Source organism: Numida meleagris, chromosome 11, assembly GCF_002078875.1.
Source record: "Numida meleagris isolate 19003 breed g44 Domestic line chromosome 11, NumMel1.0, whole genome shotgun sequence".
NCBI lineage: Eukaryota > Metazoa > Chordata > Aves > Galliformes > Numididae > Numida > Numida meleagris.
The window spans coordinates 1598383-1616721 of record NC_034419.1 but is presented as its reverse complement, the minus strand read 5'-3'; the positions used below and the strand labels follow the sequence as shown (position 1 = coordinate 1616721).

General features: G+C 51.2%; 1 protein-coding gene across 4 annotated transcripts; it reads right to left on the bottom strand.

Moving 5' to 3' along the window:
* Positions 40 to 15830, bottom strand: LOC110404778 (high mobility group protein HMGI-C-like). 4 transcript variants are annotated; one of them, XM_021409456.1, is made up of 6 exons: positions 15354 to 15830; positions 8790 to 9001; positions 8234 to 8296; positions 7689 to 7772; positions 4760 to 4850; positions 40 to 2750 (listed from the first exon to the last, which is right to left on the bottom strand). In XM_021409456.1, the coding sequence occupies exons 2-6, from the start codon at positions 8877 to 8879 to the stop codon at positions 2665 to 2667; spliced, it is 414 nt and encodes a 137-aa protein (XP_021265131.1). In that variant the 5' UTR covers positions 8880 to 9001; positions 15354 to 15830; the 3' UTR covers positions 40 to 2664. The 4 variants fall into 4 exon arrangements, with proteins under 4 accessions (XP_021265131.1, XP_021265130.1, XP_021265133.1 ...); XM_021409455.1 differs by having other exon boundaries at positions 8210 to 8296; positions 15354 to 15827; XM_021409458.1 differs by having other exon boundaries at positions 7725 to 7772; positions 15354 to 15824.

Below are 18339 nucleotides of genomic sequence, written 5' to 3'. Positions count from 1 at the left end.
CTGAGGTTGTTAAACATGGAAGAGGCAGAGCAAGATGCCTGAGGTGCTAAAAGTTTTATACCTTTATTAAAAATAAACTCTGAGGTTCATTTGCAAATTGCCAACTCTTTTTATGCCTACATCCAATTTATGAGAATCTTAAAACTTTCCTAGATAACAAACCTCTGTCACCTGCACTGTTTTAATCCAACTGCAGTGACCTGTTTATGATTCAGACCCAAACTGTCCAAGCTTAGAAACACTGGAAAGGCGTTTGCTTAGAGGTAGGATTTGGCTACACTGAAAATGTAACTAGCTATGGCAGAAAGAAAGTGTTTGTCATTTCAAATAAGAAAATCCAGGGTGAGACCCTATCTCTCTGAAGATGGCTGGAATTCTGCCTGCCTTAATAGGTGTTGACTTTCATTGCCAGTCTCTGCATCAAAGTGGAAGCTGAAGTTACAGATTGGGATTTCAACTACACGCAGAGTAGCCCAAAACAGCACGGAATTCTGCTTGCTCTAAAGCAGCTACATTTTCAGAGACACCTGTTTTCTCCTGTGGTTTCCCAATTGAGAGGTAGCAAATGCTAATTTTTTTTTTCCAAGAGGAGTACTTAAATTCCCAAAGGAATGCTACTGACCCAAACCGAGTGCATTTACTACCAGGCTGAGGCAGTTTCCATCCTGCACCACGTCACCAGCTAAGAAAGGTTTGACTGGTGTCATAGGAGAAGCTCGAGTCGTCCAGATGCCATCCCAAATCCATTCAGGAGAAGCTGAGATTCCAGTCCCACGTGGTAGCAGCTATTGCTCTCGGGTAGTACACAGTACAGTACAGTCTTGAAAGAAAAATACTATATCTGCCAATTTAATTACCAGTCAGGCAAAGAAACTGGTAAAGTATCTTGATGACTGGAGTGCCCTTTGAATGCTGATGTGAACTGCAGATGAACTTGTGTCTGCTGAGGAAGAGCAGCTCCCTAACCTGAACTCAGAGGAGCAGTCTGCAGGGACAGACTTGCACACGTGGTGTCCCAGCTGGATTTGAGCAGGCAGCAGGAGGTGGTCAGGCTTCCACACCCAGCAGCATGCCTCATGCTGCGGGTTTAGGTCACTGCATGGGATCCATTTGATCCTTGATTTCCCTGGCATGGGGCAGAGGAGGCACAAAGATTTACATGATGTGGTTTTCTGCTCAGACCACCGAACTCCATACACAAGAAACTACTGTAAGGGCAAACCTGAGAACACGGAGTCACCTGGGCCAGGCCCCCATCACTGCTGAGCGGGGCAGACTGGGCAAAGTGACCAGGAGGGGAAAAAATGTGTTTTTTTTCTATTCTCTTTCCCCAGTCAGCCCTTCGTCTTAACTCTTAAGCCTGCAGACATTTTCCTGTGTTAAATACATACCTGCTAAGGAAACAGACCTGATGAAAGGATAATAAATGAGCTCAATACATACTGCCATTTCATGGGTTTCTGCTGTGAGCTGCCATAAATTTAAAGCCAATTATGTTCTGTTTAAATATTTAACACTGTAAAGCTAGCCAATTTTACATCCTGTCAAAGATAATTGAAGCACCCAATTTATCCCTTTAATGGGCAGGCAGAGCATCCACCAGATGGAAAATACCGTCGGGATTTCACTGTTTGCAAGGGGATAACGGAAATATCCTCATTCCTCAAAACGTAGCAAGATCCACTCTGACACTGGAAGCACGAGCGGACACACGTGTGCTGCTGGCTCTCCCGATGTGGGAGCAGCTAGCTGCTGCTGTCTGCCCGGTATCAGCCAGCCTTTATTTGCACATCGGCAACACTAGAGGACCCCACAGAGCACATTCTGCGTGCAGGTGCAACAGGAATTGAAGTTGCATCCTGAAGCTCTGCGAAGCAGCAGCCTTTGAGTCGCTTTGGTTCTTTACAGGCACTCCTTGGAAGGGGTGAGATCCAGTGGCTGTGACTAAGCTTTGTAAACACCGTTCACTGAAAATTGCTGTTAAATTCAGGTGTTGTGCCACGAGGCAACAGTGAGGTATGGGAGGCGGCCCTGAGCTGATGAACACCAGGAGAAACATTTCAGAGTCAATCCCCGAGGTGCTGGGGTGTGAGCTTTCCTCTGAGCATCCAAGTCACCGCTGGAGCAACAACCGTAGGTAGCTGGAAACGCCATCACGTTGGTTTTTGGGTGTTTTTTTTTTCTCCTTTGCGGCATAGTGAGGGAAGGACTCTGTCTTTCACATGCAGTCCCTATGAGCAAATGAACAAAATTTAATTCCTGGGACCACTCCATCATGTACCAGAGGTGGTAGGATGCAAGTCCAATGGTGAGCTATGCAGGTAGGTTTCCTCTCCTGAATCTGTATAACTGAGTCAACACTATATATCTCCCTATTGAACTATCACTACCTGTGGCAGCACAAGGCACTATGTTACTGAAGTACTGTTAAAAAAGATTAATATCCTCAAAAAATCTACTACAGACTGAGAAAGGCATCTCCCTGAGAAGGCATTTGCTGTTTTGTCCCTTACGTCCCTGCTGGGACTAATCGGGGTAAGCCAGCAGACAACAGGAGAGAAAGCCTGGCCAAACTCATCACAAAGAGCAATCTGAAATACGGCAGTAAGAATGCTGCTTGCTTTCCTGTCCTCTGGCTTCAGCAAGGCGTGAGCAGGCGGCACACTACTGAGCTGCGGCGGCGATGCTGCTCAGAGCCCTCTGAACAGCCGTAGCTTTGCTGGGCTTGAATCCGTCTTTTCCAGCGATGCCTAAAGGGAAAGACGATGGGAGACAGAGGGTTAGAGAGCTCTGCCTAAATGCCCTACTGCAGAGTCAGAGTGAGGCTGAAAGAAGGCGAGGATCTGTTCCCAAGCACTCAAAGAACTTCTCAGCAGCGTTCCTGTGCTGCTGTGTTGGCTCCAGGCTGAAGCCCGACGTGAACGGCCGCCCTGGCAGCGTGCCTCTGTGTGAGGGTATTGAGAGCCTCCGAGCTACAGTCTGTGTGGAGCTCCCTGGCTTCTGCTATGCAAACACACATGGGAAAATCACAGAGCTGCATACCCAGCTGCAAAGGCCATGGGACAAATAGAAGGCTAGCTCTAAAGAAGCTCTCTCCTCTTTGCTGCTCCAGGGCAGGCTTGTAAGTCTTGCACATTTCTCGCTCAGCTCTTCCTGCTTCTTTATTCTCCCCAGAAAGGCCTGACTGAAAGGCAGGGTGGTCATCATTGTTTATTTCGGGAGTTCTTTTTAATGGTGCAGACATGAAGTCGGGACAAATGCCTTTCCCAGTGAGAGCTGTGCAGGACCAGCCTGCAGGACCAGCAGGCACACAGCTCTTCTGTGCCCCCCCACAGCACGGAAGGGAGCTCAAAGCCCCTCACCTGAAAGGAAAAAGCAAACCTATCAACCCCACAACAGCTAGATCATGCTGCAGGCTCCTGGGAGCAGATCTCAGGGCAGCATGAGTAGCACAGGAGCAGTGATAAGCAAGTTAAGCCCAGACCCACAGGGGCCACGGAGGTGCTGCTCCATCACATCTGGTCCTACTTCAGTGCAACAGGAGGAAAGCAGCTCATGCTGCTGCCCTCAGGCCCGCTCAGACCGCAGGGAGAAGGAGCACTCACACGGGCTGTGGGTTTGGGTGATGCTCGAGCACTGTCAGAAGCGCAGTGGGGCTGGGGGTGAGCTCACTGCCCGCAGCCCATGGCCCCGCTGCTGTCAGCACACAGCTCGGTGGCAGGAAGCGATACGGGAGTGGGAGCCCCAGAGGAAGCCGAACCGAGCAGCTGAGGCCAACTGCTCCAGAGTTTTATCATGTGGCATTTCCAGGGACTTTCTAAGAACCCGGGGGTGGTTTGGCCGCCTGCTGTCGGTTGGGCCGCTTCTCACACGGTGTGCTGCAGCCTAACGGCAGCGGGACAGAGAGCAGCTGTGCTGACCACATGGCAAAGCAAGGCAACATCTGTCTCTCCTGGGCTGCTGGCTCTCTGCCACCTCCCACTCAGGGGAAAGCATGTAATGAATCACCTCCTGTGATGCTCGCTGGAGGTAGGGCTCAGCTGCGTGCAGGTTTTGCTGGCCCATAGCTTGGGGCAGCCCTTAGTCGTACAGGCTGGATTGAGTTTGCACTTTCCCACGACTGCAGTGCAACCGACGCTCTGGATGGTGCATCTGTGTGTTCCCATGACAGTGACACAGTTATCTGTCACCTCATCTCAGAGCAGCTTATGCAACTCCCAGCCCCGCATAGAAACATGCCAGTGCCATCACTGCTGTGCTGCTGATGCACGAGCATCTCCCATGGTGCTGCTGCAGAGTGCGGCCCGGAAGGAGAGAGCACGACTACCAGGAACAGGCTGGCACAAATCTGCAACTGCAGCACACCCCAAATGCTGAGGGCTCTTCACAGTTTTAGGTAGGTAAGACCTTCACGTAGAAAAGGAGAGCCCGCTATCTTAACACAGCCTGACAATTTCACTCAGCCGTACTGCGACAGCAGCCATCACCGCAGATAAATGACTTCTTATTAAGATAAATATAGAGACTCTTCCCATCCCCTGCTTTCTGCCTCCCCTTCTGCTCAAGTAGTCACCACCAAATCAGATGGAAGAAATGCGTTTCCCTCCCGTGTTTCTGGAGCCCTTCCAAACACTCCTCTGTTGGTAGGATTTGCAGAAGGGTTGCAGCCGGTGCTGCAGCTGTGGGGCCACGCGCGTGGTTTGCAAGGAGCGTGGTTCCACGCTCAGCCCTGGGGGATTCCGGCTGTCTAATTTCTAACCTTGTGCGGCAGGCGCCGAGTTCGCATCCAAGTCACCACTTCCCCGAGGACTGCCTTCCCGAGATGCTCTTTCTTGCATCACCAGCTGAGGCTGTGAGGAGATACACCGGAATGAAAACACCTGTGTGGCGTCAGTACCAGGAGACAAAACTGCAAATGCACAACGTAGATGCAAAGCACGGTGCTTTTAATTAATGCTATTTACAGCAGGCTGTGCAGTGCTGGAAGTGTGCCCACCTGCCAGCCCTTCCCATAGCCTAGCGCACACGGGAGCGTGCAGTGGTGCATGTGGTGCCCTCATACAAGCACAGCAGGCTCTGAATGGTGCCTGAGTCACTGCCTGTCTGACATGAGACCTTGAAAAACTTCCCCAGTGTGGAGAACTGGATTTTCAGCCTTGTGAACACCACTTGTATTTCAGGATAGTCTCCTGTCCTGAAAAGCAAAGCATTTTGTCCTCTGAAAATTCAAAACCAAAGGTCTGCTCCACTTCTTCTGCATTGGTTCCCCTCCCCCCTAAAAAACCTCTTCAGGTGTTAAACGAATTTTAAACCGAGGCGTCGCAATGCTTCATTAATCAAAGCGAGAGCAAAACGTTCTGAAGCGTTACAACAAAAGAGTCGGTGCGGAAAAAGCTTCATCTTCGGTAAATCGCTACGAAGATTTTCCAGACAGATTGCCCTGCGTGTCTTTGTGTATAGCAACGCCTCAAGTTACAGCTCTGGCACACAGCTCCATGAATTCAGCCCCTCCTAAGCCCAGAATGGCAGCCACTGCCACCTGTAACAGCAGAGAACGGCTGGCGGTGCTGCCTGTCCACACCGCTACCCATCAGAGATGTCAGGTGCCAGGGAGGCCTTCAGCACGCTATGGAAGCTCGCAGGCCGGACACCCCCCGAGCACTGCTCTGTGAGAGCTGCTCTGAGCAGGGGTTGGCACTGATGGACCTCGGGGGAGCCTTCCAACCTGAGTACCCCACGGTTCTAAAGAGGAAAAGGAGCAGAGGAACACACACAGCCCCTCACCACCGCCGCCAGCCGAACCACCAGACGGCTCCACCAGCAGGTGTCTTACAAACAGGCTCCGAAACCCGTCTCAGACACGTCCTGCACAGCTTCCCCAGACTGATGGAGCGTGTACTTCACTTCTTTGCTTACCAGAACTCTGCAGTAACAGAGCTCCACCGCCACGGCCTCCCTGCCGTAGTTCAGCCTGCATCACAGCGACAGCAGAAGCGGAGACTGAATTTATTCCTCCCACAGAGCTTCGCTGCCTGCTCTTTCCCCCACCAGTCTGGGAGCAGAATGGTGCTGCTGCACTCCTGAAGGCAAACTTGCCTATTTCAGACTGGATGAAGAATGGCAGAAACTCCCTGCCAGCTCCTCCGGAGTCCTTTGGCCTCTGCCTTTGCTCGTACCCACTGGAGTTCACGGCTACCCACACAGGACACTGGGTTTGTACCACTGTCCAAGACAGGGGGCTACCTCTGGGCTTCACCAGTTCAAGAAATAAATCAAGTTATTCTACCCTGAATTCCTTGGAAATTCAGAGCCCTCTGTGTTCCTGCGCATAGCCCCACTCTGCCTTCTCCTGGTGGCCAGGCTCTTTCCTCTAGGGCTCAGTGCTGTTTCAGCTGAGGCCTCCTTCCTCTCTCCTCCCAGTTTCTGCCTCCCCTCCAGCACGCAGCCAGGTCAAATTGCATCTGCAGATGGATCTCACTCTTACCCAGTCTCAAATTCATTCATACCCAGGCTGCTCCCAAGCGACATGCAAAGCCTTGACTTTTGCTGGTCCCTGGGAATGACCAAAACCAGCCCTGGACTGCTGGCCTGCACACAGCCATCCGGGTGCCAGTCCCTGCCCAGCTTTTACATGGTGAGCGCATCCTGCCCAGTGCTCTGCTCTCACCAGTGCTTCTTTTTAGTGCTAACACTCCTCTCCTAGATAGTTCCTTAAAGGTGAGTTGCAATTCAAAGTAACCCCTAATGGTCAGCTTTTGTGCTCCCTGAAATCCCCGTGTTTTGCCTCAGGTGTCTGAAATTCTGCTGCAAAGCAATTTATAACTTCTGGTGTGCTGGAGACTGCTCGGACTCTGGCGAGTGCACTGCCAGTGAACTTCCACAAAGCAGTGACAAACCTCTCGTGCAGGACAAGACTTCAGACCACAAAGCCTTCAGGGAACACCCCTCCATTTATTTTCATAGCGATACCTTTAATCCATGCAACCTGGGGAGCAAGAGGCATGGCTTCTGACTGCACACTCTGGATTGCTGCAGCGAGTGCACAGCTTGGCTTCGGTCTGCAATTCTTTGTGGTAACAACTGTGCAATAAATGGAACAGTCTGTGGGATTTGTGTGGCTTTGTTTGTGTTTTGTTTTGGTTTTTAAATCACACACAAAGATAGATACCAGGCCATTAATTGTTCGCGGGACTGAATATCCTTATTGATTAAAAATGTGGCTTTTTTTTTTTTTTTAAGCCTTCATCTTCCAGCAACCGATTCTCACTAATCTTTTGTTGGCTGCAGAGAAGAGCCTCCTGCTGGCAGCATTCACCGTTTTGTTGTTCACCAGTTTTCTCTTTTTTGCTTAATTCTAAGTGTCTTGTTTTGAAATGAACGGACATGCTGAGCAACCTCCCCAGTGTTTCAGGACTCCTGGGACGACAGCCCCTCTGCCAGAGAATGGAATCTGTGCCCCAGCCCCCCAGCCTGGGAAAGCGCTGTGGAGGACTGACACGTCCCGAGTGAAGCACAGCAGCTCTCCCAGGCTGCTATGGGAGCTGAGCCTTGGGGCTGAGGCACTGGAAGGGCCCTCAGAGCTTCCCACACGTGTTGTGCCACCAGGCCAGCTCAGCTGCGTGTTGCTGCAGAGAGACTGAGAAGCACAAACACAGCGGAACCTCCCGCTACCGCCCAAAGCTCCGCACCTGGACGAGAGGAGAAGGACCGAGCACGGCACTCACCCACTTGCGGGGCCTTCCTCGGGGCCTCTTCCCAGCAGGAGGTTCTACCTACATTGAAAACAATAGGAAACTAGCTATACTTTCAGCTCTCACATCTGCTGGGCACTGCCACGAATACACTTAACCCGGCTGAAGTGAACTCTGCATAAAGTTCTTGCAGGACAAGCAGCAGAAGGAGCGAAAGCTGGGGGTGGAGGACAGCTGGGGAGGAAGCGCCCGTCGGACAGCGCTGGCTGTTACTACGTGGCGATGCACAAACACCAGCAGGAACTGCTGAGCAGGCAGCGGCAGCACAGGAGGGCTGGGGGTGTTAGGACAAAGACCACAGTAACTGGCTGGTCCAACGGCGGCAGCTAAAGTGAACAGAAATAGGGGCAGCCTTTCCCTGTCCATCTCTGAGCTAAGAGAAACCTCCCCGCTTGTCCCTCTTGTACAGCCAGCATCTCCCCTCCCTTTCGTAAAGCACACAAGCCATTCACTGTTACCATTTGTCCAGTTACACTGCTCACTTTCTTGCTTCCTTTTGGCCTTCCTCGTGGCTTTTTCTCTGGCAGTGGTCCCACAGCTTCCTCCTGTGATAAACAGAGAAAATTCAGCAAGGTTACTCCTGAAAAACTTAGTTGGTTGCCTCTGCTTTTCCTGATGCTGGAACACATGAGAATATGGGCAGCAATGCCCTGAATCCTTTTTACATTTTGGCTTGGGAAAATGGATGAGTCGCCAGGACCCCGACCATAGCACCTGGACCAGGGCCGTGAGTTGCCTTCCATCCAACTACTGGTGCGGAGGCAGAGGGCTGTGATACCCAAAGGTCTCCAGACTGCAGCAGAGACCTGAGCAGCTCCTCCCATTCCGCTCCCTGGCCTGAGCAGCTTTCCACATGGACACCGGAGCGCCTCTGAAGCCAGCGGCTGATACCCCAGGGCACACGTGCTGCCGCTTTCCTGAATAGCTTTAATATTTACCACACAAAACCTTGGTTTCTCTTGCCCTTTGCTGCCTGCAGATCCTACCAGACTAATGCTTGGGCACCTCAGGCAGGCTCTTTGGATGATATGCGCCCACCTGCAGCTGCTTCTTTGGTCTTCCTCTCTTTCTCTTCAGACCTTCAGTCAGTGGGGAGGGACCAGGGTTCTCCAGCCTCTCATCGTTCATCTTGGCACTTCACACAGTTTCCAGATGATAATCCACCAGCTTATTTTCCCATGGAATGGTAAAGAGAACTTGTCTCCTCTTTCCTTCCCAGTCTTGTTACAGATTCTCCTCTACCTGCAGGGCTGGAAATAATGAGAGAAAATCAGGTGTGACAGCTTGCTATTGTTTTTATCAGCTGGGAGAGCCTGGGACTCAGCAGACATTTGGAAGCATAACGGTGCCATATAAATGTTAATGGGCCGTTCTCTTACACAGCCCATTCCTCAGCTTTCTGGGATTTTTAGATAAAGGAGGTGATTGCTACAGGTGAGTGAACATGTTGTTGTCCGCATCTACCTTTCTCCCTCGCTAGCCAGATTTATCCAGGCCAACAAGGAAGATGTCTTCAGCGCCCTGAAGTCCGCTCCTTGTAGCCTTCCTTGGTCTGGGGAGGAAGCAGGTGGGGGGTAGAGCTACAGTGGGGAGCTATAACCACTGCAGTCAAGGGTAAAGCTTCAGTTAGAGCTCCTGCATTATCAGATACCACAGCAAAGAGCGCCTTATACCAGAATGCATTAGGGTACAAACTCTCAAAGCAGTGAATTTGGCTATGGTGTTGCCTCTCAAGAGTTTGTTTCCAGACACTGGTTGAATAGGCACTGTCTGGACCACAGGAGCGATGAGCTGACCCATTGCACAGCACCGAGCCTCTGGTGCTGCACAAGGCTCACTACCTGCTAGTCACCCAGGCCTGGATTTTGCTTGGATCCTGAGTACTAGTTGGTCTTACACAAGTTCTGTGTTAGCAGGATCGCCAGTCCCCGCGCTGCCCTTAGTGCCTGCTTTGGTTGGAACGAGCCTTGACCTGACTTCTTTGCTCCCAGAAGTAACCAAGATCATAAACTGCTGAGAGTACACAGGAAACCAGTGACTCTCCTTGTTTCTTGAGGTTTCTCCTCTGGCGTTGCTGCCAGGAAGGCGGCAGGCTGCGTGCAGGCCTTCACAGCCTCACACCCAGAGCAGGCGTGGGAGGGAAAGGACCCTGACCAGAAGCTCAGCTGGGACAGCATGGGATATGGGGTCATTTCTCTTCCTTGCACGTGACGCAAACCCCAGCCAGCAAGGTGAGTACAGCTGCCAGCGTGTTGGTCGGCTTGGACAAGGCACGTGGCCTCCTCCAGACCTCGTCCTCCTTGCACAAGAGGAGGAAGGAGCTGGCAGTGCTGGATGAATCCTCTTTGCTCTGTAGCCCTCACCACAAAATAGATAGCTGGTAACTGTGTTGTTGGGAAAGCAGCATCCTTGCTTGCTAAGGAGAACAGAGATATAAATACGTCCTGTACAAAACCCTTGCCTTCTCCTCTCACCTAGAGGTTGCATGTCCAGTCTGACTTGCCTTTAGAAGCTCTTCTACTCCTCTTCTACAGCTGTTTGCTCCACCTGTGTGGTTTCTCCTTTCTCCCTTTAACAGTGAGAGGTAACACCAGCATCCCTAAGTAGCTCTGTCAGGTTTTTGCCTCGAGTGCTGAGTGCTCGGTCTCTCCAGCAGGCTCTACCTGAGGTGATAACAGCAGTGCGGCCAGAAGGGCACTGCAGCACCATGCAGAACAGTGTGGCTGTTTTCAAAGCGATGCTGAAGAGCATGAGCTGAGCTCAGCTCCAGTTCCCAGCTACCTAGTGAACTCCCCGGCAGTCTTCTGCATGCACTGCTGGGGCCCCTCGCAGGTGCTGCTGCACTCTAAATGCCTCTATCAGAACCTCTGATCAGAGGCTGATAGAAAGACAGAGCTCAGCTCTGGGTTCATGCTGCATCTGGAGGGCAGACAGTTAGGAAAAAACCATGCCTTTGTACTTGCAAGGCACACACGCTTGCCACCAAGTCCCTGAGAGATAAACATGAAACACGTTGGCAGCCTCTTTCAGAGAGAAGCTGTGCTTCTACAAACCATTACTAGGGCTTTGTAGATTGATCAGATGTTCATGTTACAACAACAAGAGGGCCTTAATTGAGATGACAGCAAATATTCTGCCCTCTGGTCCAGATACTCTTTTCTTTGCTGGCATTTGCTGCTCAGAACTGTGCCTCCACTGGCCCCGTGCTGGCACGTGGGGTGCCTGATGCCTGGCGAGCCCCAGGCTGCCCCAGTGCCTGCAGAAAGGCAGCGGGTGTTGCCAGAGCAGGTAAGTGTGGGCCAGATCCCTGCCAGGAGGTGAGGTGCTATGGCAACATGGCTTCTGCCTCAGATGGCAGTCACTGGAAAGCAGGTTGGTGTCTCTTTGGATTCAGGCTGTAACGTTAACGCGGAAAAGTTATGCAGGAAACATAAACAGATCCTTGAGAAATATATGTGCATTTTTCCCCCCATTTATCCAGCTATCACCAAAGTGTAAGGGAAGGGATGAATGATGGGGTATGGTGGGCGTTGTCAAAGATAACGCATGTACCTATACCTGGGTGATAGAAGTCTGCCCTCCTATCAGCACAGCACAGTTAAGCATTTTTGTTATTTGTTCTTCTGTGCTGTCTGCTTGGTCACGTCACACGGGACACGCAGAACCTGACACCAGCTCTGGCAGAGGCAACAGGAGAGCTTCCAGCTCTCTATTCCTCTATTCCTCTATTCCTGAGAAACGCGGTGTGCAGTCGTGACAGGCAGTACAGCCATTGCTCTTATTGACACAGCCTCTCTCGTGAGCTTGCTGTGACTGAAACCTGCATTAAATCAAGGTCTTACGTGACAATAATCAAGTGGGAGCAACCACTGCGTACAGAAGTCATTTTTCCCCAGATGCAAAGAAAGCCACTTCTTGTGTGATGATCATTTTCTAAATCTTGCCAGACTGGCACGCTCTGCAATGCCTCTCACACACCTGGCGGGCTCTCAGCAGCCAGGAGGGCACGCAAGCACACAGGCTGCTGGGAGACAGCTGTGTCTTTGTGCATCCTTCCCATCACCCACCAAAGGCACGCGCTTCTCAAAGCCTGGTCAGAAAGGAAAACACAAGCAGAACTATACCAGCATCACTCCTCTGAGCCTTTGTAGGGCTTACATGACTCAACAGAGGGGAGGGTACAAAGCAAAAGCAGACACTGCGATTCTACTTCAGGCTTTGTAACAATAGCTTCCCATTCATACAAAGAGAAAAACAAATCAATACCGGCTCTCACTGCACACCAAAATCCAAGGATGCTTTCTAGGGTTGCTGTGCTCACTGCTGGGGAGCAGCCAGCCTTCCCTCCTGCACATCATCCAGGAGGGCCACAAGATCTACAAAACCCACCCCAGGACTGTGGGCCCCAGGTGGCCTTTCTCTCAGCCATGCACGCATTCTGAAAACGACACAGATGGGCAACTGTGCATTTCTGGCAGTAGTTAGGCCCTCGTTGTGCTGTGGAGCCCTCACCCGAAGCAAAGCATCTCGTGTCCCTGACGCACTCCCAGCGGAGCTGCATGGCCTAGCGCTTCCCATCCGCCTTACAGATGAGCTGTAGGAAGGCAGTTTTTCTCCCACACCTGAGCTCTCAGGGCAGGAAAGCTCCTCCTGATGGTGATGCAGCTGGAGACCAATACATGGTACTGAGTGCTGTTCCCAAGGGACTTTTCCCTTTCCACAGAGTTCAGAGTGAGCCTTGGGAACCAGGTGCTGACTTGGAGAGGCAAATCACACAGCAGAACCTGTCCCTGTTGTTTCCCTGGGGAGGCTAAATGTTGTGCAGTGTCTCTGGGAGAAATGCAGCATGACATGGAGTGCTGGGGGTTTAGCACCGTGCCTCATCCTGGGATACACAGCAAGCGCTGCCGGCAGATCTATCTGCAGTGCCCATGTACAAAACACAAAGCCTTTCACCAAGTGTAATGGGAGTTATGATTATGATTATGAGAGAGCCCTCATTATAGCCTTAGAACTGCTGCTGTCTCTGAAATGATAGGAAAAAATACCTGCAAAGCACAACTCCCACTGCTGTCACGTGTGACAAAACAAAGCCAGCGGGCTTCACTGACATGAACAGGGTCCCTCTCGGTCCCCGTAGTGCAAGAGGAGGGAAGATGTGGCCTGAGCCCTGGCCCAGACAGAGGAAGAGAAAAGGCATCTACAGGAGGGGATTAAGAAAGGAGGGCAGAGAGAAACCTTCCATCCCAGTGACGTCGCAGGAACAATCTGCACTCGTGTTATAAGAAATCACTTTCACCTTCCGAGAAATCAAATGCTCACATCTTTCCAGAGCTCGCCTGGAGCAAGAAGTCCTGCAGCTTGTCCCGGTGCCCCATGGAGTCCTGTAGCTGAGAAGCAGGGCAGCACGCTGCAGCACCTCCCCGGGGAAGAGCGGTGGCAGCGGCCCTCCGGCAGGCACCCTTATCGGGACGATTTTTCTGTGGAAATGAGGAAGTTCTGGGCCACTAAATCAAGCCTGTGGCAAAAGGAGGTAACAGTCACAGCCTCGTAAATCACATCACACACATAAATAACCTCTCTAGGTGTTTTCCCTCACAGCTTTGTGCGGCTGGTCTACGTCTTCTTTGGTCTTAACGCTCTCAAGGCCAATTTAACGTCATTTATTCTTGCACCACAGCCCTTCAGCAGCAGTATTTCTCTCCCCCATTTGGAGCCCACTCTACCAGATTTATTTTAACACATGGGTCAGACCTCCTCCATCTTGTGAGGCTGAACAAGAAAACCTTCCTGGTTCTGCACAGAGGATAATTTCTCCCGAGCGCGTTGATTGTCATTCACGATTTTTCCAATGTGAGCTCAACACTTGTGAATATGACACGATTCTTACAGGTGTTGTCTCTGGGGACAGCCTGAACTCAGCTATCTGAGAAGCACGGGCTGAAGAACATTCAGCAAGAGGAAAAAAAATTAAACAAATCAGTGTCTGTGTGTGCTAATGTGAAGAACTTTCAACCCAGTTCAATTAGCAAGCCAACCTCCAGCAGATCCCGACCGATAGAACAGCCAGCTCGGGAGACAAAGCATTTAAGCTTACAGAGGACAACAGACAGAGGAACCGTTCGGGTTTCCATGCTTCACATCACTGCTAGAGACCAGCTCAAGGCACGAGCGGGAACTTGCGTATTTCTGCCTGCAGTCACATTTCCGACTTCATAACAGAACTCTGCATAACCCGAATGAAAGCGCCTTCATGCGTTTCAGTTCCCCATCCACAAAATGGTGCGTAGCTCCCAACCGCTCGATGTGCTGAGGCTGAAGAGAAGAACCTGAGCGGGGCGGGAGGGGGCAGGTGCAGCCAGCTGGGCCAGGTCCTTAGTCTGAGAGTTCCTATCCACTACGAGACAGAGCCGGACGCATGCACAGCTTCTGGGGAGAAGGGCTGTTGGTGACAGTTTCAGGCAATGATGTGGACACGAACAGTCTCTGTTCCCCATTTCCCATATCCTCAGTATCCATCTTCAGCACAAGGGGCCTTTGTGAAAGGACCCAAGCTCGATGCAGTGCCTGCCAACCCATTTCTCTGTCCAGATACTTGAGATACCCTGAGAAGCACCTTGCTCGCCCTAATCCATACCACCACTGATCACGGAAGTACCACCACGGCTCTGCAGTAGCTAGCCTAAAACAATCCGTTCTTTCATCAGAAAAGGAAGACATTGCCTCTGCCTGTGGAACAAGTCAGGCCCTACGTAAAGTCGCTGCCGCACCACAGCCCCATTCAGACCAGCAGGCACAGGAGTCCCTGCGGGCTGCCAGGCAGCCCCGTGCTGCTGAGCACCAGGACGTGCTCGTGGTGGGGCCAAGCTGGAGCTCCTGCTGCAGGCGCCGAGCAGCACTGAGTGCAGGGCAGGGCCGCCCACCGCTCCGTGCCCTGAGCCTGCAGTAGCTCTCACCAGCCCCACGCTGGGCACGTTAGCACACAGGGCCCAGCTCACGTCTCCATCCAAGGAACGTGCACCAACGTCAGGATCCCAGGTCTTGAGGCTAAGCCCAAGGCCTCAGATGAACCTCCAAAATTATCAGGCTACACTGGCGATATTTAATGCTGCTGTGCAACCTGCAGACACCCGACCACTACACATTGGGAACGTGTAAAGATTCTGCCCTAGAGAATTTATACTGAGTCCTGGATGTGCACAGAAGGGCTCTCCTGTCTCTTAGAGTCCTTGTCCAGACACGATCACCAAAAAGAAATACAAGCAGTGGAGAAAACAGTATCTGAAGGGGAAATAAGAGGATCAAGAGAAATCAGTGGCTACCGAAACAAAATAAAAGTCACAGTCCTCTCTTATTTGAGATGGCATCAAGCCTTGCTCGCCTGCAGTTACCGACACAGTCAGTCTGGCCACGGGCACCCACAAAACACACCTGCACACGCAGCTCCAGGAATTGGCCCTGCACCTCCTGCCTGGTGCCGGGCAGCCCGAATCCTGGGCCGTACCCACGACACGGTCTCTATCACTGAGAAGCGGTTTCCAAAGCCCAGCACCTTGCAGACGAGCCCTGCAGAGCAGGCGGTAGGAAAGGGAGAGGATTTACCTGGAGAGGAGTTGGCAGCTCCAGACCTGAGGGCAGGAGGCAGAGCGAGGCGCCCAGCGGCCGGCACCCTGTGCATGGGCAGGAGCAGCTACACGGAGCCTCTGTGCGCGCTCATTCCTGGAGTCCCGCAGCCAGACGAGCGCTCCCAGTTTGTGCTATGGAAAGCGGTGCGAGCACTGCCAGCGCTCCCCTTCTGATGGCAGCCCTGAGCGGTGGCAGAGAGCGAAACCGCGCTCGCCGGGCTGCCTGGAATCTCACACCGCACTGGCAGTGACAGAGCAGAAACCCGCAGCCCAACCACCCACAGCCAGCTGCCCGCTGCTGCCCTCACTGAAAGCAAGAGGCTGCTGGGTGTGACATGAGCGAAGGGGACACGCCGTTTCACAAGTTTCCCTCTTCACAGAGGCGAGCAGGAATCATGCTGACCCTGTTTCATGAAAGAAAAAGCAAACAGAAAACCCAACCGGGCGGCGGCTTGTGACGACAAAGTCATCCTTAATGCAAGTGCGCTCGGAGCACTTCTGGTAAGTCACAGATGAAGATGGGAAGCTGACTTTTCAGCTGAGATTACACAGCTTGAGATAGGAGATGCTGCATGGCTCTGATTTAGGCATTCTACACTCATGATGTGAACAACCACTAGAACTGGCAGAACTCCCCCATGTACTTGGGGTGACCACCTTGGTACCTCTCAGTCACATATGGGGTTTTCAGCACATCACCATCAGCAAAAGCAGGGAGTTAAGCACTGCAGTCTCCACAGTGTCCTAGGGAGATCGGGGATCTGATTCGTGTTTATAAATATCTAAAGGGAGCTGGGAGGCAGATGGATGAGGCCAGGCTCTTCTCAGTGGTGTGCAGCAATAGGACAAGGAGCAATGGCCTAAAACTTGTACATAGGAAGTTCCATACTAACATGTGGAAGAGCTTCTTTGTGGTCAGGCTGATGGAGCACTGGAACAAGCTGCCCAGAGAGGTGGTAGAGTCTCCTTCTATGGAGATGTTCAAGACCTGTGCCACCTATTGTAGGGAACTGCTTTGGCAGGGGGTTGGACTCTGATCTCTAGAGGTGCCTTCCAACCCCTGAGATTCTGTGATTCTGTGAGAGCCCCAAGACTGTCCGGCAGTAAGTTGCTTATACAGACAGTACAAGTGAATAACCCAAACCGTAATGTTTCTCAGAGCCACCCACACAAAAAATCGAGTTGAGTTCCTAAGCAACTTCTGAAAGCATCGCTAAAGGCACCCACGTCACACAGGATGGCACAAAGAGCGGGCAGCGCCTCGCTCGCACAGACAGCGTTGGGTTTGGGAAGAGGGACGTTTCACACCGTGCAGCTTAGGCAAAGCAGCTCTGTCAGAGCTCCTAACCACTAATAAAGCAACAGCAACACCGATGTTAGGAAAAGCTGCTGGTCACCCCCTGCAACATGTAATCCAAAAATCATAACCGAGCGGATGGATTCAAGCACCTGGAAATTATTATCTCTTAATCTAAAGGCTTATGTCTATCTAGCTGATCTGCCAAATACCTCACTGCATACACCCCACTGTATGTTACTGAAATATACATTTTTTTTTCCCATTTCCTATGAAACATTTAATATTATTCCAGCATTATTTATTACTATTCTTAAAATCTCCCCAGAGACAAAGCTGCATGAGCTTTGTATGAGCGGGCACGGTGGCTGGGTCAGAACCCCAGCTGCATCCCTTGGCATGAAACAGAGGGGCCTGCACGTGGCGAGGAGGCACCAGACACCATTCTGCAGCACTGAGCCAGAGCCGGCTTCCGTTCACTTCTAACAGCGCTAAAGAGCGTTCTCGGTACTGTAAAGATTAAAATTCTAGTTAGGAAATGTCAAATAAATAAATAGGTACACACAGACCTGTTTAGTCCTTATTGGGCGTATAACAGACGATAGTGTCTTTAAGTTCATGTCCGTACTTCATAATTTCATTAATGGAGAAACAATTAGACCATTCTGTATATACACCACCACCATTCCATCATTATGCGTGGCCTGAGCCTGGATCCTTTATACTGGGCTGGAGCATCTCTCCCAGACAATGACGTATCCTTGATTTAAAGACATAATAGGATGGAGAATGTGCCACCACCCTCGGACATGTGTCGCAGCGGTTAATCCCTTGAACAGGATGCCTAATTTACAGTTTGATTCCTGCTCTTTCAGATTGCAGGCGCCGGCTCTTATCATACCTCTCTCAGATAAGCACCCGGCCTACCTGTTCCCCGCCTCCCCCGCTCAGCGATGCTTCTACATTGTTATCAAGTCCGCTCACACTATTCTTCAAATAAAAATAAAAATAATTAAATTAAACAGAACGAGCTTCTCAAGCCTCACCTTGCAAAGCTTTTTTTTTTTATTATTATTATTATTTTAAAATCATTTCTGTGTCCCTTTCCTCAGCTTCAAAGTTTAATACTTTTTAAGAAGAGGGCCACCAAAACGGCGTGCCCTGCTTCAGAAGCTGCCTTGACCGCTGTTAAACCACAGGTAAAATTAATTCCTCTGTGTCACTCCCGTGGTTTAACAGCCAGGGATCACACGAGCCCTTTAAGCAACATAAAACAAGATCATTTTTTTACAGCATTCCCATTCATTTCACAAGCTGCCCCTTCCACCCATTTGACACTTATTTCCTCCACTGTCGACCAATTCCTTACTACGCCGTGCAACCCTTCTACAGAAGGTAGAACTGTCTGTTTCAGCCTGGTCTTCACATTAGCAATCCTTACCCTGCCATTTAACTGCTTTACAAATGCAATTAAGCGATGTGTCCATTGCTGCCGTGTGATACGGAGTAGTTGTATGTTTCTGAGGCCGGGTAATTAAGATCACTTGGATATCAGCATTTTGGTAAGAAGCTGCTAGCACGGCAGCTTTGCCACATGCTGCTTCCATGCAGCCAGGTACGCCAGGTTCCCATCAAAGCCTCTCTTGGGCAGATGGGATCCCTGATC